A 21,901-nucleotide genomic window follows, 5' to 3' on the forward strand; every position below is an offset into this window, starting at 1 on the left:
AGGGACCCAGGGATGGGTGAGAACTGACCGCTGCCTCTGTGTTCTGGAGACCCCTGGCACTAAGCACCACCTGTCTCAGGGTGAGGAACATTCCAGATGAACAGGGGTGTCCAGGAGGGCCCAGGCCTGCAGCACCACAGGCCTTGCTGGTCTGGATTTCCAATTCCATGTGCTACAAGTGCAGCTGGAGGAGGTACTGTCGCCCTGACTTGATGTGTAATTGCTACTCCAACTGCTCCCAGCTGCCGCAGGAACGGGTGGTGGGGAGGCAGAAATTCCCACGTCTCTGTAATAAGCGGTTTTAGGGTAGAACGTGGAGCTTTTCTCAGGTTCTGAGTTGTCTGTCACCAACAGAAACAAAACAGAGAAGTCTTACAGGGATACGTGTTTCAAGTGCACCATTTTGAGCCAGAATCTGCTTTTAGGAATGTACTCCAAGGGGAGAAAAATCAGATACCTGTGCAAAGATTTATGGAAACAAGCTTGCTTATCACAGTGATGAAACTGTACTGGATATAGCTATAGACATTGTTAGGTGCCATCGAGTCATAGCAATCCCACGTGACAGAGTAGAACTGCCCCATAGGGTTTTCTAGGATGTAATCTTCATGGGAGCAGATGACCAGGTTTTTCTCCCGCAGTGCTGCTGGGTGGGTTCAAACTGCCAGTCTTTTGGTTAGCAGCCAAGTGTTTAACCATGGCATCACCAGGGTGCCTTAGATATGAAAAAAAAAACAAACAAAAATCCGTTGCCATGAGTAGATCCGGACTCCTAGTGACCCTATAGGATAGAGTAGAACTGCTCTATAGCGCTTCCGAGGAGCAGCTGGTGGATTCTAACTGCCCACCTTTTGGTTAGCAGCCAAACTCTTCACCACTACACAACCAGGTCTCTGCCTTAGATATAGATATATAATAATACAATTGTGAATATATATATATAAATGAAACTAAATAAAAAGGAGATGTCCAAAAGCAGGTGATTCATTCAGGAAACAAATCTCAGCATACGTCATCAAGGTGAGAATGCTATGGACACAGAAAGGTGTTAAGTGACAACGCAGCTGAGGGAACGGAATGTGTGATACATATTTAAATATAGAGAAAAAATGTCAGAGAGGATGTTTGACAAGGAGTTAAGAGAGTTTGTTACTACCCAGGGCACGGAGGCCCTCTGGACTCAATGGGTCCTTGTCTTTCTCTTGTAAGAATACACAGATGAGACAATTTTGGGTTCAGCTCTAACAGGCTTATTTTACTTGTGACAAGTAAAAGGTGTTAGTGGGGGCTCACGCCCCTCCAAAAGACCGACTCGAAAAGGGAAGCAAGGCGAGGGCTTGTATGGGTATGGTGGGGACAGTAAAGCAATGAATATTCAGTGATTTTCCAAGGAGGGGTGGGGGGTTTCCAGGCATGGGAGTGGTTAACCAAATAGGCTGTGCCACACATCCGGAATCCAAGATGGAGTCACTTGACATGACTATCATGGTGGTGTTACTCATTACTGCCACCTCAGGAAGGTCGTATAGCGGTCACTGTGGTTCAGACTGGGCATGCCTGGCACCTGTGGACTCTAGAAAAACAAGAGAACCATGTTATCGCTTGAGCAGTTAGTTTTGCAGAACAGGGATAGGGGCTGGGGTTCTGGGTACAGGAAGTATAGATGAAACAATGTTGGCTAATGTGCAGGTGCAATTCTCAGCAAGATCAGGAGGTGCCATACCCTTTTGGGTCCCTGGCCCAAGTTTCTGTTAACCCTATCTGTCTCAAGGTGACCTCTTGATGGCTGGGTTATGTGATGTCTTCGTTTCCTTGTGCTGCTGTAACAAAAGAAAATACCACAAAGTGGGTGCCTTAGGGGAAGAGAAATTGATTGCCTCACAGTTCTGGAAGCTGGGAGTCTGAATTTGAGGCGTTGGCAGGACCACGCTCCCTCGAAGGGCTATAGGGGAAGATCTTTCCCAGGCATGCAGGGAGGGTAAAGAGCACCCAGGGGCAATCACTAAATTGGACCCCCTCCAATGCAAGTGCCCAGGGACAATTTCTAAATTGCACCCCCTCCAATGCAAGTGCCCAGGGGCAATCTCTAAATTGCACTTCCAACCCCATTTCAAGATGAATAGACTTTGATAGCATCAACTCCCTCTTGTCTGGCTGCCTCAGTGAGGTGCCTCTCATATTTATGGCTCCTTGGTGTGTCATTCTGTTGCAGGGCAAGGCTTAACAGCTTGGGACCAAGTCCTGCCTAGGTTCTTGCGTTCTACTGACCAAGGATGACGAGGAGAGGCTCAGCGGTTCCACACGAACAAAGTGGCAGAAAGAAAGCGGAGGCTCCCAAGGGAGAGACGAGAGGGGCTTCCACCTACACTAGCCTCCAGTCTCTCCCCAAATAGAGATCTTCCTGGAGTTTATAAAGGGTTTTAGGAGGGAAGGATCTCATGTTTTATTCATTGATTTTGGGGGTGGGAAGGTGGGGCTTTCTGGGAAATGGCGGGATTAAAGAAATTAGGTGTGTAGGCATCTGGAAACCAAGGTGGAGTCAGTTTGGACGATGTCACATCAGCACTGCACAGTCTCGGTGGCCACTTGACAAGACTGTAAGGTCATACCCATTCTCACTGTGCATGCCCCAGGGATCAGCTGATTCTGTTCAACTTCGGAAAACAGCTTGTAGGAAAGATGCGTAGAACTTCATGTGTCAGAGTCCAGGATGTGGGTTATCTTGTAACACCACCGCCTATGGTAATAAAAAAAAAAAAGTCCTGAAAAAGAACTTGAGAGAGAGATGCAGGACGCCACCCCCACAGTGAGGTCCTGAAAAACAACTTGAGAGAGAGAGATGTAAAACTTTGTGCGTCATGGGCTGCATGTGTGGGTTATCTTGTAACGTCACCCCCACAGTAGAGTCCCAGATCAACAGGCCGATTATTCCGGCCTTGAGGCTGTCCAGCCTTCTGCCCCTGTCTCGATTCTGTGCCTCGCCTGGTGCCCCCTTAGGCTTGTGCCCGGGGGTAAGTGCCCCCTCTGATTCTTCCTTCCCTCTTCCAGTTTCTGGTGGCCCAGGTCTTCCTTGGCTTGTGGCTGCATCACTCCCATCTCTGCCTCCATGGTCATGTGGCCGTCTTCCCTCTGCATCCCTTCTCCTCTTTTCTAAAGACACCACTTAGATTGGATCAGGGCCCACCCTGTTCCACATGCCTTAACGTTAACTGATAACATCTTCAAAGACCCTATTTCCAAACAAGGGCATGTTCACAGGTACTGGGGTTAGGACACAACTCAATCAGTAGCAGTCTTCTTTTACTTTTCAAAATTCCTCAAATTTTCTACAATTGACATACATCGTTGCATAATCATTTATAAAGGCCATTTTTGAAGGGGCAGATGGTGACAAATCCCTCAGTCATCTGTGGGGGCGCTGCTGAGTGCGTGGGGACATTTCTTCAGAAGGAGGCATGGCAAGGCCGAAGGGGGGCTGGGCTGGCTGCTGAGAGCAATCCTTGGCCCCAAGAAGCCCACCTTGTAAAGGTTTCCAAAGAGAAGAAGGGTGGCTTGAGCAGAAAAATCTTCAGTCTAGCTCTGAAGCAATAATGGCAGCTTTCAGGCAGAGGGCTATGGGCAGGGTCCTCCCAGTACAGCTGCACTTGGAGTGCTTACCCAGCTGTGGGGGCAGTGGGCATAGTGCCAGGGCCACCTTCACAGCTGGGCCTGGGCAGAGGGTGGACGCCATCCCCAGGGCTGCTGACTGGCTGTGGGCATAGGGGGCCGCTAGCTAGCTCCCTCCCCTCTCCTGGGTGCAGGCAAGCCACGAGCACCTGGAGAAGGAGCCACGTCTGTGTCTTGAGTGCTGCGGCTCCTCCGTTGCTCCCTCTGGCCGGCTCCTTCAGCTTCCTGACCCCAGACAGGACCCTGGGGAGGTAGGCAGAGAGACCCTCATGTCGGCCAGCAGCAGCCAGTGGATGGGCCACGCAGGGGATGAGGAAGGCATCAGAGGTCTCCTGACCTCCCAAGACCATTCCTCCCTGGCCAGGAAGAAGAACACAGTGGGGCAGTGTTCCTGGGAGACTGGTGCTGGTCCAGCCAGAGGGGGCCAGGAGGCAGGCAGACAGGCCCCAGCCAGGTTCTCTCTGACCACCTGGGTGACTTGGGCCCCCTCCCACCTCAACTGTCAGCCCTGCAAGGGCAGGGAGAGGTGTGCGCTGTTCTCTCCTGTAGCCCCCTTCCTACCTACGGCTGGTACAGAGTTGAGACCCCGTGAGTAGCGGCTGCTTGAAGCAACAGCTGTCTGTCTCGGTCCACTAAAGAGGAGACACGGAGGGCCAGATAGCACCTGGCTTGTCCCGTCATGGCGGACAGTGGGGGCTGGCCCCGCCCCCCCATTCTAATAACCACTGGTTGCCGAGAAGTCAGTTCTGACTCACGATGACCCCATGCGTGTCAGAGTAGAACTGTGCTCCATAAGGTTTTCAACGGAGGATTCTACAGAAGTAGATTGCCAGGCCTTTCTGCCTAGTCCATCTTAGTCTGGAAGCTCCGCTGAAACCTGTTCAGTGTCGTAGCAACACACAAGCCTCCAACGACAGAGGGGCGGCGACTGTGCATGAAGTGCACTGGCTGGGAATTGAACCGAGACTCCCGCCCAGAGGGCGAGAATCCTACTGCTGAACCACCACTGCCTCAAAGACCAGTTGCTGTCAGTTCTGACTCGTGGCAACCTCGTGTGTGTCAAGAGTAGAACTGTGCTCCATAGGGTTTTCACTGGCTTATTTTTTAGAAGTAGATTGCCAGACCTTTCTTCTGAGGCACCTCTGGGTGGAAAGGAACCTCCAACTTTTCAGTTAGCAGCCAAGTACATTCACTGTTTGCGCCATGCAGGGACTGCATCCTAATAACAGCCTGTTAATTTCCCTTCAGTCCAGGTGCTTCCTGGAGTGCCTGACCCACCTGCACCTTCCACCCACCAGCTGACTGTGCTTGGTGTAGAGACCCACACAGGAGCAGACTGTGTCTGTGGACAACAGTCTTAGGACCCTGGGGCTGGGGGTGGGGAGCCCGCAGGGAGGGAGTCTGCCTAAGCATGGAGCCCCTGGGCTCTCAGCCATTCTCCTTTGCTTAGCAGCTGGAGCTGGTTTCTGTCACTTGCATCTGAAAGAGGAGGCAGGAACCCAACTCCCCAGCCCTGCTTTCCCTCATCATGGAGGCAAGGCTCACCTGGGCTGGAGTGATGCCAGGATTTTCCTGCAGTCTTGTTCACTCTGCAAATACTTATTGAATGCATCGTAGATGTCGTTGGCCGTGCCTGGTGGGAGGATGTGGTGGCAGGATCCCCACTCTCACCACCAGCCCTCCGCGTACAACGGGGGTGGTGATTAGGAGGCTCTGCCGCGTGGGCATGTCACGTTCCCTGCCTACTCATTTTTTCATCCATAAAATAGAGACACAAGTAATAGTTACATGAGGTAATGCATCTAAAGCATTTAGTATCTTGTGCCTGGACTCAAGGCCGGATTACCCAATAAACAAGGTACTCATGGGCCCAGTTGTGCTGCCCCGCCAATCTGCACTGCACAATTTCATCTGTCCCTCACCACATCAAAAATGTGATGAAACCCATGTGAATTTGCTCACCACAGATTAGCAAGTAAATGCAATTAAGCCAGTGTATACCTTGCTCAATGCAAGCTAGTACATACCGTGCTTACTGGTTAATCCACACCTGCCTGGAGTCCTTGCATGGTGCAAACAGTTAATGTACTCAGCTGCTAACGGAAAGGTTGGAGATTCAAGTCCACCCAGAGGCACTTAAGAAGAAAGGCCTGGCGATCTATGTCTGAAAAATCAGCCATTGAAAACCCTATGGAACACAGTTCTACTCTGACACACATGGTGTCAACATGAGTCAAAGTCCGCACAATGGTAACTGGTTGGTTTTTGGATCTTGTGCTTGGCATATGAGAAAGTGCTAAAAAAAAAAAAAAAAAAAACCAACATACATACATATATATGTATATATATAATTATATCCTAACAGGTGGGCAGACAAAGGGGCGATGACAACTAGGCTGCGTGTTGTATTCCTCCCACCCTCCCCACCATTATTTCTATGAGTCTGGGGTGTCTCACCGTGCTGTGGAAGAAGTCAGGTGTGCAGAAGGTGGGGACCATGGGCTCTTGCCCCTGCCCTGTGCCCCAATGCCCTGTGGGTTTTAGGGGAGATGAAAGCAGGAGGGGTGGTGCCCACATTCCAGGCTGCCCATCTGACTGGCCATCCCTCCCACCCCCACCCAGGACACTTTCTGTGGGCCCCACCCTGCCTGCCCTGCTGTGCTGTCATCATGCGAGCCCACCCTGCTCGTGGCCCCACCGAGTCCCCATGCTGCGCTCCATGCTGGTGGGTGACTTGGGCTGCAAGGTAGTGTTACTGAACATGATAGGTTCACCGCCTGTGCTCTTAAGAATAACTGAGGGTCATGTGGATTTAAAGCAAGGCAGTTTATTGCTTGCAGCCAGCAAGGAGACAGGAAGATCGTTCTCAAAGCATTGTCTCTCTGAAAAAAGGGGTGGAGGAGGTTTTATGCGACGCAGGAAAGGGGAAATCATACACATTCATTAAATTTCTGGGAAATGGCATGTCTAGTCCAAAGGGGTGTGCGGTGGGCGTGTAGGCTGCCGGCGCAACTGATGGCTCAAGATGGTGGCCTGTGTTCTCTTTAGATGGCTCCTTGTGTACTCTTGACATCTGTGTGTCCCCAAGAAAATGGCAGCGTATACTGAAAACATGGTGGTCAGATTCACCTTCAGGTTACTGTTTCATAGCACATGCACTGGCTGTAGCCAGTTTGCCTGAAAAATAACTGTAAGCGGGAAGATTAAAAGGAAATGGGGTGGGGTGTTTCTTGATCTTAACTGCAATATGCTTGTAGTTGTTTTGTAAAATCTTTCACTGCCGCAGCTTTCGGCTCAGGGCCTATTTCCTAGCTAGTCTCAGTCCCCCCCCGCCCCGCCCCAACCCTGAGAAATTCACACTCCTCATTCTTGAGGGGTTTAAGGATGGAGGTCTCTTCTTCTGGAGCTGCTTCCTGCTGACATGGGACGTAGAGGCCTACAGGTTAGAGGAGTGGAATTCTCTTGCTGCCTGAGCTAAACTGTCATATCTTTCCTGTATCCACACTGGCCCTTGACCAGGCTGCTGTTTTTCTTCTTGATGGGGGATGGGTTGAAATCCCTTAGCAACCACCATTTGGAGCTGGAACTTTTGAATCCTGGAGGATACAAATGTGACTAATAAGTTAAACAGACAAAGACCAAAAAGAAGTAACAAAATGGCAACTAGAGGACCAAGTGATGGCAAGAACCGGGTTAGTGACAGACGGGTTCTGATAGTTTCCCAAATTTTTGAATTAGTTTGATCCTGGCTGAACCGGTGGGGCCACAAGGCTGCATTAAGCAGATTTTTTGCTGTAATATCTATCTGGCCTGTAGCATTTACATATGTACAACAGCTCGTGTTGGCTACGGCACATACTCCACCTTGTTCAGCGAGTGGAAAGTCAAAGGCAATTCAGTGGTCTAATACCAGTCTAATAAGGGAATTGAGGGCAAGGTTGAAGGCTCAAATGCCTTCCCCTGAGTCTTGAGCGATGGTTTCACTGACTCAGTGATATCGGAGATGACTGAACTTTGGTAAATAAATCCTGCTGAAGTTGCTGTTATTGTCCCTACAAGGGCTACTACTCCTGCTATAATGAGCCCAATTCCTCACTTAGTTCGTTTGGGGGCTTGAAACACTTGTTAGTTCAGGGTTTGGGTATACAAAGCCTATGGTACAGATTCCATCTTCTGTTAGAGGGTTTATACAGGTCAAGGCAGTGTTGCCACAAAGGAACTTTAGGCGTTTTGGAAGGCAGATGTATGTAATGTTTGCGGTAAGGTTAGACAAACTGCGGTGAGTAAACACTGGTTTTAACCATGACTCATGGATCATGGATAGTGTTACTGAGGGTCTACAGCCAGGGTAGGTTCCTAAAGGGTATCTTTTTTTTGTTTTTCTCTAAGGTTGCTTACTGCCTTTTCGAAGGAAATATGATTATTTGCAATGTCTCTGGTGCACGTTGAGCTGGGGTTAAATACTTGGAGACTACTGGACATTGCAGCTGTCTCTGACATGCACGTCCAGGACACTCTAGGTGTGGATAGTTGGGGAATAAAATTATTCCACATTAGTAGATGCCAAGTGTAAAAACAAGAGTTTTGGCCCCCTTCAACAGGCAAAGGGGACACTTGAAAAGGGGCTATGGGTAGTGGATGCTGGGCTCCAAAGGCTTTAACTGTGGAGGTTAAAGTCTCATTATCCAGGGGTGTGGCCAACAACCAGGGCAGGTGGGTTCCTTGTTCAGTTGTTGCTGGAGTTTGGTAACAGATCCAACAATGTGTTAAACTGTTCCCCAAGGCAACCGTTTGGGAAGCACTGACTAAATAGTTGGTATTACTTAATGTTAAAGCTGGATGGGTTAATGGAACAAGGTTGGAAATTAAAACTAAATTAAGATAGTCATAATTGCAGTTGATGTTAGGTTTACTTACACTTGAAATGACTCAGCACCGGCTCATTAAAGCATACACTAGAATGCATAAGGCTTGTCCAAAATGGGGAACAACACAGGCAAGGGTTAAAATAAAAACTAATAAAAGGGTCAAGACAAAAATAACTCCTAATATTTCTACAACACTTATTCTCATGATACTTCTCTACCGGTCCTCATTCCATCTTTTGAACAGCCACTTAAGTCCTTCAACTGGTTCACAGGTGTAGGACTCTTGATTCACAGGCGGTTCTTCAGGGTTTTCAGGTGGCAAGAAAGGTACTTGAGAATGATGGACCTACGGAGTGACTCCTTTTAACCTGAGAGCAGAAGGAGTTGTTAATAATACCTGATACGGGCCCACCCATTTTTCAGCCAGTTGGTCTCCCGGGCTCTCTTCTTGCCAAGACTTTAAAAGCAGCAAGTCTCCTGGCTGGAATTAGAGCAAGTCACCCTTTGTAGGTTCAGGGAGTATCTGGTTGCCGTATTCTTGGAGTACTCTCTGCACTTCTCCTACATTAATGATATATTTTAATGTTTGTTACATCTCCTGAGCCGAAAGATCATCTGCCTTAAGAAAAGGTCTTCCATAAATCAGTTCAAACAGGCTTAACTTTAGAGTTCCTCTGGGGGTGGCCCATATCCTGATTAAAGCGATGGGCAACATATTAACCCAGATTTCTTGAGTTCCTTGGCATAGCTTTGCAAGAGTTCTTTTCAAAGTTTCGTTCATTCTCTCCACCTTTCCTGAGGACTGAGGGCTCCATGCTGAGTGGAGCTTATACATGATGTCTAAGGTTTGGGATAAATTCTGAGTTATTTTGGCAGTAAATGCAGGGCTGTTGTCCATCTGGAGGGACAGGGGCAAGCTGGGTCTGGGAATGATTTCTTTTAGAGGCCATTTACGTAATTCAGTGGCTTTCTCAGTCTTAGCAGGGAAGGCTTCTACCCATCCTGCAAAGGTATCTAGGAAGACCAATAGATACCTGAACCCTCGGCATGGGGGCATTATTGTAAAACCTACTTGCCAATCCTCCCCTGGGTATGTTCCCCGATGTTGAACAGGTTTTACTAAGGGAGGAGGTGTTGGGTGAGTGTTTGGGTTGTTTTTTAACGCAACCCAAATACTCACCAACTTTTAGAAACCTGCTGTATCACTTTAAGTTTCTTCCCTGTATTAAGGTCTTAAGCTGAAGATGCAAAATCTCCTGACCCTAATGGCTGGCCTCATGGGTTGCCTTAACCTCCTTCCAGAGTTGACACCTGGGAATATAAACCCTTTTATTTGCATTCTAATACCAACCATTGGTCTGTTTCCCAAATCCCTGAATTCCTGCATCCTGAATATCCCTTGGGCTATATATACTGGGGTTTAACAGTTGACAGGCTGATGTCAGGAATAAGGGCCATCTGGGTCACTGGGGGGCTGTACCCAAGCTTCTTTCTTAGCAACAGTGTTGGCTTCATTGTTACCCCAAGAAACTGGAGTGTTCTCTTTCCGACATCCCTTACAATGTATAACAGCCACTTCAGTGGGTTACTGCACTGCCTCTAGAAGTTCTAAAATAAGGCTACCGTACTTAATGAGTGCGTTCTTGGAGTTAAGAGGCCACTTTCTTTCCAAATAGCCCCATGAGCATGTATGTTGGAGGAATATTTGCAGTTTGTATATACGTTAATTTTCTTGTCTTTCACCAATCGCGATGCTCAAGTGAAGGCAATAAGCTTGGCTTTTTGTGCAGAGGTTTGAGGAGGTAAAGGCTGGGCGTCTATAATGTCATGTAAACTTACTATGGCGTATCCCACTCTGTGGATACCTTGTTCCACAAAACCGCTCCCATGAGTGAATCAGTCTTCATCTGTACTTTCTAAGGGATTGTCTTTCAGATCCGGACCTGCTGGAATAAACTTGGTCTATTGTTTCAATACAGTTATGGGTCAGCTCATTATCTTCTGAGGTTGTAGCAGGCAGGAGAGTATCAGGATTTAAAGCCTGACAAACCTTTAGAGTCACTTCGGGGGAATTTAATAATATGGCCTGGTATTGGGTTATTCTCCTTCCCGAAAGCCAATTCCCTCCTTTAACTTCTAAAACAGTCTGAACCTGATGGGGTGTCAGCACCTCCATAGGTTGTCCCAAAGTAAACTTGGATGCCTCTTTAATCAGGATCACAGTGGCAGCGACTGCCCGCAAACAGGCTGGCCAGCCCCGTGCCACTGGGTCTAGTTGTTTAGAGTAATAGGCAACTGGTCTAGTGAGAGGGCCAATTTGTTGGGTGAGTACTCCTAGGGCCTGTCTTTCTCTTTCATGAACACACAACCTAAAAGGTTTTGTTAAGTCTGGGAGACCCAACGCGGAAGCTCTATGTAATTCTAGCTTGATGGTTTCAAACGCTTTTTCGCACTCCTGAGTCCATTCTAAGTGTTGGCTCTCTTTCCCTTTTAGAGACTCATATAAGGGTCTTGCTATTAGCCCAAAGTTGGGTATCCAGATTCTACAAAATTCAGCCATGCCCAAAAATCGTCGTAATTGCTTTCGCGTGGTTGGGGCTGGGAAGGAAGTTATGGCTAATATTCTTTCAGGCAGCAGTTGTCGAATGCCTGAAGAGAGCTGGAACCCTAAATATTTCACTTTTTTCTGTGTGATTTGGACACGGGAAACCCTGTAGCCTCGGTTTGCCAAATGATTCAGGGCCTTAATGGCATTCTTGTCCGAACTGTTTTGGTCTTTACTGGCTATTAATAAGTCATCTATATACTGGAGTAATATCCCCTCTTCCAGCTTTAAATCTCTGAGGTCTTTAGCCAAAACCGAACAAAAAAGGTGAGAAGAGTTTTTGAAACCTTGAGGAAGGACTGTCCATTTAAACTGAGTTCTCTCCCTGGTGTCTGGATCTTCCCATTCAAAAGCAAATAACTCTTGGGAATCGGGGTGCAGGGGTACACAAAAGAAAGCATCCTTTAGATGTAACACAGTAAAGTAGGTGGCAGTAGCAGGTACCTGGGTAAGCAGAGTATATGGGTTGGGGACCAGTGCGGGAATTGTTACTACAGCTTCATTTACTGCCCTTAGATTCTGCATGAAGCTATATTCTCCATTAGGCTTTCTAACAGGTAAGATGGGCGTGTTGCAGGGGGACTGACAAGGTTCAATAAGCCCTTGTCTGAGAAGCTTTTTTAATACTGGCTTAATCCCAGCTATAGCCTTTGGCTTAAGTGGGTGTTGTTTGCGCCAAGGGAGAGCAACTCCAGGTTTCAGTTCAACCCGGACAGGATCCGCGCTGTTGGCTCTCCCTGGTTTGTTCACATCCCAAACCAAAGGATTTACTTCTTTTAGTATATGTTGAGGGATATCAGGCACCTTCTGTGCAGAATTCCCTGTCTCAAGGAGTGCTGGAAGTCTTGCTCCTTGACTTTTGTCCATTTCTACAGTAACTTGATCCCCAGAGAGGAGAACAGCACCCCCTATTTTGGTCAATAGGTCACTACAGAGCAAAGGAACTGGATGCTCAGGTATAGACAGGCAAGAGTGAGATAGAGTACGTGTATCTACCTCACAGGATAAAGGGAAGGTAAACCTCTTAGCCTGGGGCTGTCCTGAGACTCCCGTTATCACACAGTCATGGCTGGAGAGTTTGCCAATAGGTTTGTTCAAGACCGAGTAGGCAGCTCTCATATCAAGTAAAAATTCAGTTTTCCTACCTGCCACTTTGAAGGTAACCTCAGGTTCCGCAGGGGTGACGGAGATCGGTTGTTGCTGTTCAAAGGGAACCAGGCAGTCCTCTGGGCCTTGACACTTGGAGAGTTGTGGCATTTGCAGTTTGGGGTTACCGTTGGGGCAGTGACCATGCCGTCCTGGCTGAGGACGGCATGGACACTCCCGTTTCCAGTGTCCCTCTCTCTTGCAATATGCACACTGTTGGGGTCCCAGCTTTGCTGGAAGCCCTGAAGGGCGGCTCCAAGGCCTGTCTCGTTGGCCCCTTACCTGCAATGGCCCTGGTCTTCGGAGGTTACCTTGACATGGTCCCTGGATAACTGCAGCCAACAACTGGGCTCTTCTGTCTAGACTCTTGTCTCTCTCTTCTTCTTCTGCCTTTTCTCTGTTGTTGAACACCTTAAAGGCTTCCTCTACTAGCTCGGACAATGGGGTCTGGGGTCCACCCTTCAGTTTTTGGAGCTTCCTCCTAATATCTGGGGCGCTCTGAGTTATAAAGTGATAACCCAGCAGAAGGGCAGTCTCTGGTGCCTCTGTGTCTTTGTTGGTAAACTTCTTAAAGTTCTCTGTCAGCCTACTCAAGAAGGCATCTGGGTTTTCATCCTTTCCTTGAGTTACTTCTCCGATTTTTGAATAGTTAACTGGCTTGTAAATGCACTTCTGCATTCCTTCAACCACACAGGTTATAAAATATTTCATTCTTTCCTGATCTAGTTGGTCCTGGTAATTCCACTGAGGGTCTGTCCGGGGAACTGCCTCATTCCCTAGTCTCAAAATATCGTGCCTGGGGTTAATGGGGCTAAAGCTGTCAGCATGCTGTCTTGCCTTTGCAAGTATCCTATTTTTCTCGTCAGAAGTACAACAGGTAGTTAAAATTACTATCACATCCTGCCAGCTGAGAGTGAAGTTAAGACTGAGCTTGACAAACTCTTCTCTGAATTTTTCTGGGTTTTCTGAAAAGTTGCCCAGCTTTTCTTTACAAATACTTAAGTCTGAAACTGAAAATGGGACCTGCACCTGGACAACCCCGCCCTGTCCATCCACTGCCTCTTGCACACACAAAACTCCCCCTGTGGTCTTCCTAAATTCTTCAGGGGAAGGATAAAGATTGCGAGGGCAGAGGTCCATAGGAGTGGAAGGGAGCTCATTAGGGCCGAGCACAAGAGATGCCGTGGGTTCCGGATATGGGGTGAGGGAAGGTGGGATGGATGGGGTTTTGGGGGCCAGATCAGAGACAGTAGGGAGACAGGAGGGAGGGAGGTATTCTGTAGGATCAGGTGGGGGTATTGCTGGGGCCAGCACAGGGCCTTGGTTAAGAAGGGGGTCTTCCAAAAGATCTGGTTCCCCGGATCCCCTTGGAGGCTTCTTTGATTGCTCTTCGGTGGCTAGGGCCACACAGGTTAGTTTGCATTTGGCTTGTAACCTCTTGTTCCCGTACAGAGCCATAAAGGCTTGAACGTAGGGGATCTCATCCCATTTTTCTTCTCTTTTGCAAAACAAATCTAGCTGTAAAAGAGTGTTAAAATTAAGAGTCCCGTGCACGGGCCACTTCTCCTGGTCAGCAAGGGTATACTGAGGCCAGGTAGTGTTACAAAAACAGATAAGCTTGTTCTTTTTTAGTTGACCATGAGAGAAATACTTCCAATGCTTAAGAATGCATCCCAAGGGAGAGTCCGCTGGTAGGCTTTCTCGGCTTTTTTGGTTTCCCATTTTGTTCAGTTAATTGTTTCCAAGAAGCTCGTTTCTTACTCTTACGGGTGGCCGAAACCATTAACTCTTTTTCCCTAGCCCACCAGGGATTTATCTGGCATTTGCGTCGAAGCCAGGCATTTTCCCAACTCCAGAACAGAGCTTTCCTCTGGAACCAATACTCTGACTGGAGCGTCCTCCCGGCTTTGTCACTGAACCCACTCTAGTCTATTATATTAGTTCTCCCCAGACATCTCTTTCCCTTGACTAATCTACAGATTTCTCCAAAAATCTCTATACTTTATGTTCTAATTCAACCTGAATTTCTTTCCACCAATCAATGTCCATGGGCTTAATCAGATCCAGGCGGAGGGATTTCAATCTTCCAATCAAGTCAGATGAAAATGTCTACATCCACTCTGAAAACAGAACCAGACCAAGTTGGAGGGACTTCAATCTCCAATCTAGTCAGATATATCTACACCAACCTCCCAGAACCAGGGTGTACCCACCAGAGACAAACAAACAGAGAGAAACTATGCCTGCCTTGTAGCCAAACTGAGAGTAAAGTCTCAGAGTCAGAACTTACCCAGCCTGAGGGGCGCTGAACAAAAGGAGTCCAGGTTGCCACTTCATCTGTCCAGGGAAAGTTTGGTCTGCTCAGGTAGTTGATTCTGGATGTTTAATTGGTGACTCAGTCACCAGGAATTTGTTACGGAACACAATGGGTTCGCCGCCTGTGCTCCTGTTAAGAATAACTAAGAGTCATGCAAGGCATAGCTTATTGCTTGCAGCCAGCAAGGAGACAGGGAGATCGTTTTCAAAGCACTGTCTCGCTGAACAAAGGGCCGGAGGAGGAGGAGGAGGCTTTATGCTATTCAGCAAAGCGGAAGTCATACCAAAAAAAAAAAAAAAAACAAACCCACTGCCATCGAGTCTCATAGAGACCCTAGAGGACAGAGTAGAACTGTTCCATAGAGTTTCCAGAGAGCGCCTGGCAGATTCGAACTGCCAACCTCTTGGTTACCAGCCTTAGCACTTAACCACTATACCACCAAAATGGTATGCATATTCAAAAGAGGTGTGGGGTGGGTGTGGAAACTGCCCGCACAACTGGTGGCTCAAGATGGCGCCTCCTGTACTCTTGACATCTGTGTGTTCCCAAGAAAATGGCAGCTTGTGGTGAAAACATGGAGGTAGGATTCACCTTCAGGTCACTGTTTCATAGTGCACACACCAAATCTGGCTCTAGCTGGTTTGCCTGAAAAAAAGGAAGTGGGGTGGGGTGTTTCTCAGTCTTAACCACAATATGCTGTTTATAGTTGTTTTGTAAAATCTTTTGTTACCAGAATAAGGTTCTTACCTCTTGCTGGTCAAGAATGAGCAGGTAAGGCACGTAGTTTTTCACACGAGCAAAGCTTTATTGAAGAGGCTTGCATGCGGAAACAAGGAGGGCCTAGAGCAACGCATACCCCCGTCTCACAGAACAAAAGACGGCCTGAGTTTTTAAAAGTTCTTGGGCGGGAAAAGATTCATGTTTATTCATAGACATAGGTGGGGATATGTTAACTAAGGTGTGCACACAGAAGCTTTCCAAGATGGCTCCTGTCCCAGAGGCCTCTGGGGCTCACAGCAGGACTTATTATGGGGTGTCGCACCTGCACAGTCTGTCCCTCCCTGGGCTCGATTCCCCGGCTGGGGCTGTAGCTGCCCCTGGTGGAAGGTCACACTGTGGTTACAGGTGGATGTTTGCATGTGTCCCTGGGCCTCGTTTTCCCCAGCTGCTTCTGAAAGGCAATTTTAAATAAGTCTGTGGGCTATTTTTAGATACCCCGCCCCATTGTTCTGGGGAATGGCTTTGTTTCTGCACCCTGGCCCATTTCTTGTTACTTTGTTTGCAGATTTGGGGGCCCCTCTGTCCTTGGTCTTACTAAGTCTCTAGGTTCCACACTCAACCCCTATTACCTCCCTGATTAAAAAAAAAAAAACCAAACCTGTTGCCGTCGAATTGATAGCTACCCTAAAGGATAGAGTAGAACTGCCCCATATGTTTTCCAAGGAGTGCCCAGTGGATTTGAACTGCCGGCCTTTTGGTTAGCAGCCATAGCGCTTGACCACTATACCACCAGGGTTTCCAAATAGTGTACCCTATTTGTCTTTTACTTGCTTCTCCTCTAACCACACCAGTCTCTTTGCTATTTCTTAAACAGGCACCCTTCAATCTCAGGGCCTTTGCTCCCTGTCTTACCTTCACTGAGGCAGCTTTCAGCTCAGGGCCTATTTTCTCAGCAGGTCTCAGCAGGGCAGGGTAGGGCGGGGGGGGCGCCCCCCCCAGGTGGATGAAGGGCGCTGGATGAAGGGCAGGAGCCCTCCGTGCCAGGGTGGGGGGCCGGGAGGGGCGCAGTAGCCAGGAGGCATGCCTAGCGGCACCACAGCACCGGCCCTGGGTCCCCCCGCAGCCTAGCAAGCCCCAGGATGGCCAGGAGGCGGCGAAGTGCCCTGTGAGCGGGACTACAGGAGTGCTGGGCAGACGCACCGGCGGCCCTTGGGCAGGAGGAGAGGGCAGTTTGGGAACAGCAGCATGCACCCAGGGATTGTTTGGGTGCAATGCCGCTCGTCGCGCTTACTTACCACGTCAGGGATCAATGAGCCTGGGGGGTCAGCCCTGGAGACCAGACCGGAGGAGGTGGGGGTGTGGTCCCCATCTCCGGCCCTGTGCTCCCGCTCCTGGCGAGGGCGTTTGCATCTCCCAGGCCAAGGACACCTCCCCCAGGTCCAGGCATGCCCCCCAGGTCCCGGCGCTTCCCGCCAGCTGCCGGCGTGTTCCGGGCTTGGCCAGGTAATGACTGAGAATAAGGTTCGTTGGATGCCATGCACCCAGGAAAATATGGCAGAGTCACAGAATCAGAAAAGTCAAGAGGGGAGTGGCCACTCAGAGATGCCAAACTTTAAACAGCTGCTGGGGTGACGTGGTTCCTTCCTACCTCTCTGCTCAAGGGGCAGACACAGTCAGGCTGAAGCCTGGCAGGTGAGGGACAGTGCTACAGGAAGCCAGGGTAGCCCGAAGCCCTGGCTCCTGTGATCTAGCCCCTCTGTTTCCCCTCCTAGCAAAGGGACCATTCTGAGAAGTGTGAAACCCCAAACTATGCACCCCTTTCTGCTGGGGGCTGCTCAAAGACTCTTGGTTTGGTGAGGACAGCAAATGAATAGCTGGTGCAGCTGCCAGGACATTTTGTAAAGCTCATTCAGGACAGAAAAAGAGCATGATGTCTTGTCTAAAAGCGGGGGCTCTGTCTAGTCAGATGGTGGTGAACAAGCACCCCAGCCATGTCCCATTCGCAGCCGGACCTGGATTACCTGGCCAATGAGGAAGAAAAGGCCTGGACCAAGACATCGTCTTTGCCAGTGGGAGGGCAGCAGGGAGGGAAGGAGAGGAAGAGAGCACAAGCGGAGGAGGGGAAGCTGGCTAAGGAGTTCGGCCATGGTGACAAATGTGAATAGCACAGAGGCAGGAACATCTTTGTTCTTGAGAGGAGACTGCAGAACTGGGGTGACGACTTCTCTGCTTCTGGGGAACCGTCAGCAGGTTAAGAGTCCGTGTTCTAGTGTGAGCCTTCACGGCTTCAAAACCCAGCCCCGCTGCTTTTCCACTGTGTGACCTTGGCCAAGTCACTTACGTTCTCTGAGCCTCAGTTTCCCCAACTGAAACATGGGCGTCATAATAACACCTGAAGCTTCCCAAGGTTGTGGACACAGTTAACACACTTGGCTGCTAACTGAAAGGTTGGAGGCACCTCGGAAGAAAGGCCTGGTGATCTACTTCCTCAAGATCAGCCATCGAAAACCCTTTGGACCGCAGTTCTACTCTGACACGCATGGGGGCACCATGAGTTGGGTCAACTTGACAACTGATTAATTATCATTGGGGAGTCCCTGGGTAGTGCTAACAGGTAACATGCTCAGCTGCTAACAGCAAGGTTAGAGATTTAGTCCACCTAGAGGCACCTAGGAAGAAAGGCGTGGCAACCTACTTCCAAAATATCAGCCATTGAAAACCCAATGGAGCACGGTTCTACTCTGACACACATGGGGTCACCCACCATGCATCGGAAATGACTGTTGGCAAAACTGGTTTTGGTGGGAGGAGTGTTGGGTATAGCCAGCGTTGGGTTCTGGATGAGTTAGCTGCTGTCATGAGAACAATCAGCAGAGGAGAGGGAGAGGCAGTGTGGCAGTGTGGCCCGAAGAACAACCAGGAGGCCTGGTTTTGGAAGTTTTTGTTTGGGAGCCATTCATTGCCAGAGTCAGGATGAACAGGTTGGCACGTGGCAGAGAGGCTGCTGGCAGGGTAAAAGGATTCAGGCAGTGGCCGAGGGCAGAGTATGGGGCTTTCCCTTAATGACCATCCCTGCCCCCCACCCCCCCATGGGCTTCTAAACAGGAAGTACTACCTGGGCAGACTCCAGAGGCAGGGAGACCTGCATGGTGTCAAAATACTCTCAAGTCTGCAGCCAGAGGTGGCAACTTCTTCCAGGCTCTTTGGGCATCTCAGGTCAGCTGGCAGCACAGAGGCTTCTGGCACTGGGGCAGGTGAGTGAGTGCAGTATCTCTCTGGCATAGTTTCCCGTGTGGAAGCACCATGTTCGTGCTTGCTCATCGCTGCTCTGGTGGGCGTGACAACAGCTGTCCTGGGGAGGAAACTTGGAGAGGCAATGGGTGGCTCTCAAAACGTGGTCCAGGGACCCCTGAGGGGCACCTCGAGGCCCTTGCAGGGAAACCAAGAGGTCAGCACTGTCTTCTCATCCTGCTAAGAGGAGACCTCTGTCTCCACTCTCATTCTCTCTTGAGCATATAGTGGGGTTTTTCAGCAACTACATGATGAGTGGTAGTGCCCATCACTCCGAGGGCTAATGAGGTGTTTTGCAATCTTGTGTTATGTTTCTTCATTTTTTTTTTTAATGGTCAAAAACAGTAAATATGGTTAAATCGTTGCTGTGATTCTGACTCATAGCAACCCTATGTGACTTTACAGCTGCCCTAAAGGGTTTTCTAGGCCATAATCTTTACAGAAGCAGATCACCAGGTCTTTCTTCTGCGGTGCCACTGGGTGGGTTTGAACCACCAACCTCTAGGCTAGTAAAAAACAAAACAAAACAAAACCCAGTGCCTTTGAGTCGATTCCGACTTACAGCGACCCTGTAGGACAGAGTAGAACTGCCCCATAGAGTTTCCAAGGAGCGCCTGGCGGACTCAAACTGCCGACCCTTTGGTTAGCAGCCGTAGCACTTAACCGCTACACCACAGGGTTTCCTTTAGGCTAGTAAAAGGCAAGCGCAAACTGTTTGTGCTACCCAGAGACCTTAAGCCATGATCAAAAGACCCTGGGAAACAAGGGTCAAGTTAGGTCACTGCCCACCTATCTCTCAAGGGTCTTCTTGCTCTTATTAGGTGCCATTGAGTCGATTTCGACTCATAGCAACCCCATGTGACAAAGAACCCCATAGGGCTTCCTAGGCTGTAATCTTTACGGGAGCAAATCGCCAGGTCTTTTTCCTACAGAGCCGCTGGGTGGGTTCGAACTTCCAGCCTTTTGGTTAGCAGCTGAGTGCTTAACTGTTGCACTACCAGGGCTCCTTATGGGTGGATATAATCCACATGAACGGAAGTTCTTTGGGACCCTCAGTAGTTATCAGACAATGGGGCTCTGAGACCAAAACATGGAGAAGCACTATGCTGGGCCCTGCCTAGCCATGGTGGGAAACGCGGCCATGTTGCAGGTCCTCAGGCTCACTCGGGTCTGCCCCACCATGTCAACCTTGTCCATTTGCTGGCCCCCTGGGACACTTGCCCTCTGCCAGCCAACACGTGATGTGGTCCTCTCCAAACCTCTGAGATGGGTGTGGGGTTGACCTGGGCGAAATGGGGCGGGCCCTTGAGCTTTTGGTGAAAGAGGGTATTTCTCACTTCCTGAGGCTTTGCCTGGGTTAGGGGTGTTTGAAAAGCAGCCCTGGTGGCACAGTGATTAAGTGGCTGCTACTAACTGAAAGGTTAGTGGTTCAAACTCACCATCGGCTTCATGGGAGAAAGACCTGGCTATTTGCTCTCGTAAAGATTTTAGCCTTGGAAACCCTGTGAGGCAGCTCTACTCTGTCCTGCAGGGTCGCTATGAGTTGGAATCCACTTGACGGGAATGAGTTTGGTTTTGGGGGGGTGTTTGCTGTCAGGGAAGTGCCTGACAAGATCTGTGGGACAGTAAGGGGTGTGGGTGTTGATAGGAAAGATCTTAATGGGGTAGAGGGCCAGTTGAGAGGCACTGCATCAGGGGTCTGGAGACCATGGCTGAGTTCTTGCGAGTTATGTACCCCTATGCTTGTTGCTTCCCCTCTCTGAGCCTCAGTTTCCTCAACTGTAAGATAGGGTAATACTGGTGCCTATGTCTCAGGGTGGTTCAGTGGTAGAATTCTCGCCTTCCATGTGGGAGACCTGGGTTTGATTCCCAGCCAGTGCACTTCATACACAGCCACTACCTGTCTGTCACTGGAGCCTTGCACGCTGCTGTGATGCTGAACAGGCTTCAGTGGCGCTTCCAGACTAAGATGGACTAGGGAGAAAGGGCTGGCAATCTACTTCTAAATATTAGCCAGTGAAAACCCTATGGATCAAAATGGTCCAATCTGCAACTGGTCATGGGGATGGTACAGAACTGGGCAGCATTCCATTCCATTGTGCATGGGGTCACTGTGAGTCGGGGCCAACTCAATGGCAGCTAACAGCCACCACAACACATCTCAAAGTACTAGTGGGGTTCAGACAAGGTGTTAAACCCCAAAGTGCTCTTGGCAGCTTTACAGGATGGTGGGCACGTGGGGGGTGCTGATCAGGGCTGGTCCCAGCAGTGGGCAACGGTGGGTGTTTGTCCATTTCTCACCTCCTCTGGAAATCTGTGACACCGGCTGCTCCGGAGGAATAAATGATAACTTCTCTCAATTACAGAAAGAATAATTCAGAGGCAGTTGCGGCACTGAGGGAACAGCTTCGAGGCAGCTGTCAGCTGCTGCCCTCTCCCCCAAGCTTGGCCAGAACAGAGTTTGTGCATGGAAGGTCTGGGAAGAGCAGAGAGCACACACACGGGTCCTATGAGTAGCATCCAGAACCAAAAATAGGCTGGCGAGAGCTTGCAGGCAGTGCTGCGGGGCTGCAGCCAGGCAGGACCCAGGGGTTGCACACTGCCTGCCTTTCACCTGGTTCTGAGGAAGGTGGGCAGATGGTACCATGCCCATATTACCTGGAAAGAAACCGAGGCACAGGATGTGAGAGGTCAGAGGGCCAAGTTCATGCCGGAGCCCCTGGCACTGGGACTGGGGGTTGGTGGGTCAGGTCAGCTGGGCCCAGACCCAGAGGTTTCCTGGGCAGTTGGGCCACCCCCCTGGGGGCCAGGCACAGAAGGGCCACTAGAAGACCGTTGGGTGACTGCCCTGAATGCCATCCCTGGCAAGAGAACCAGTGGGATCAAGGGACAGCAGGGAGGCCTGTGTGGCCAGAATGGAGTAAGGAGCAGGAGAGGACCAGGCGATGAGGTCAGAGAGAGATGGGGCACCTCAGCAGTACTTGGGAGGGAGGCCATTTAAGAACTTTGGCCTTTAGCCTGTACGAGATGGAGAACATGGCCAGCGTTGGGCAGGGGGATGGCATGAGCTGTGTGTGTGCGTTTGTGTGTGCTGTGTGTGTGCATGATTATGTCTGTGTGCGTGCATACGTGTGCATACGTTCATGCGCATGTATGTGCGTGCTTATGTGTGCATACGTCGTGTGTGTACATGTGTTTGTGTATGCATGCATGTGTGTGTGCTTATGTGTGCACACATTGTATGTGCGTGTGTGTTTGTGTATGCATGCATGTGTGTGTGTGTGCTTA

General features: G+C 49.6%; 2 protein-coding genes across 5 annotated transcripts in view; one reads left to right on the forward strand and one right to left on the reverse strand.

Annotated features, from left to right (window-relative positions):
* AMZ1 (archaelysin family metallopeptidase 1) overlaps window positions 1–21,901 on the forward strand; it is a 48,852-nt gene that overhangs the window by 4,784 nt on the left and 22,167 nt on the right. Inside the window, exon 1 of one of the 4 annotated variants that reach the window (XM_049903475.1) lies at window positions 15,066–15,182. The exons of 2 other annotated variants lie outside the window; for them this stretch is intronic. The gene's annotated coding sequence lies outside the window, so the exon portion shown is untranslated. Of the gene's footprint in view, window positions 1–15,065; window positions 15,183–18,465; window positions 18,577–21,901 lie in introns of those variants that run through there. One more of the 4 variants, XM_049903476.1, reaches the window with a different exon arrangement.
* LOC126086793 (uncharacterized) lies at window positions 6,474–16,828 on the reverse strand. Its single transcript, XM_049903473.1, has 5 exons — window positions 16,618–16,828; window positions 15,350–15,773; window positions 15,194–15,247; window positions 14,576–14,731; window positions 6,474–14,405 (listed from the first exon to the last, which is right to left on the reverse strand). The coding sequence occupies exon 5, from the start codon at window positions 14,005–14,007 to the stop codon at window positions 10,438–10,440; it is 3,570 nt and encodes a 1,189-aa protein (XP_049759430.1). The 5' UTR covers window positions 14,008–14,405; window positions 14,576–14,731; window positions 15,194–15,247; window positions 15,350–15,773; window positions 16,618–16,828; the 3' UTR covers window positions 6,474–10,437.

Source organism: Elephas maximus, chromosome 12, assembly GCF_024166365.1.
Source record: "Elephas maximus indicus isolate mEleMax1 chromosome 12, mEleMax1 primary haplotype, whole genome shotgun sequence".
Classification (NCBI taxonomy): Eukaryota; Metazoa; Chordata; class Mammalia; order Proboscidea; family Elephantidae; genus Elephas; species Elephas maximus.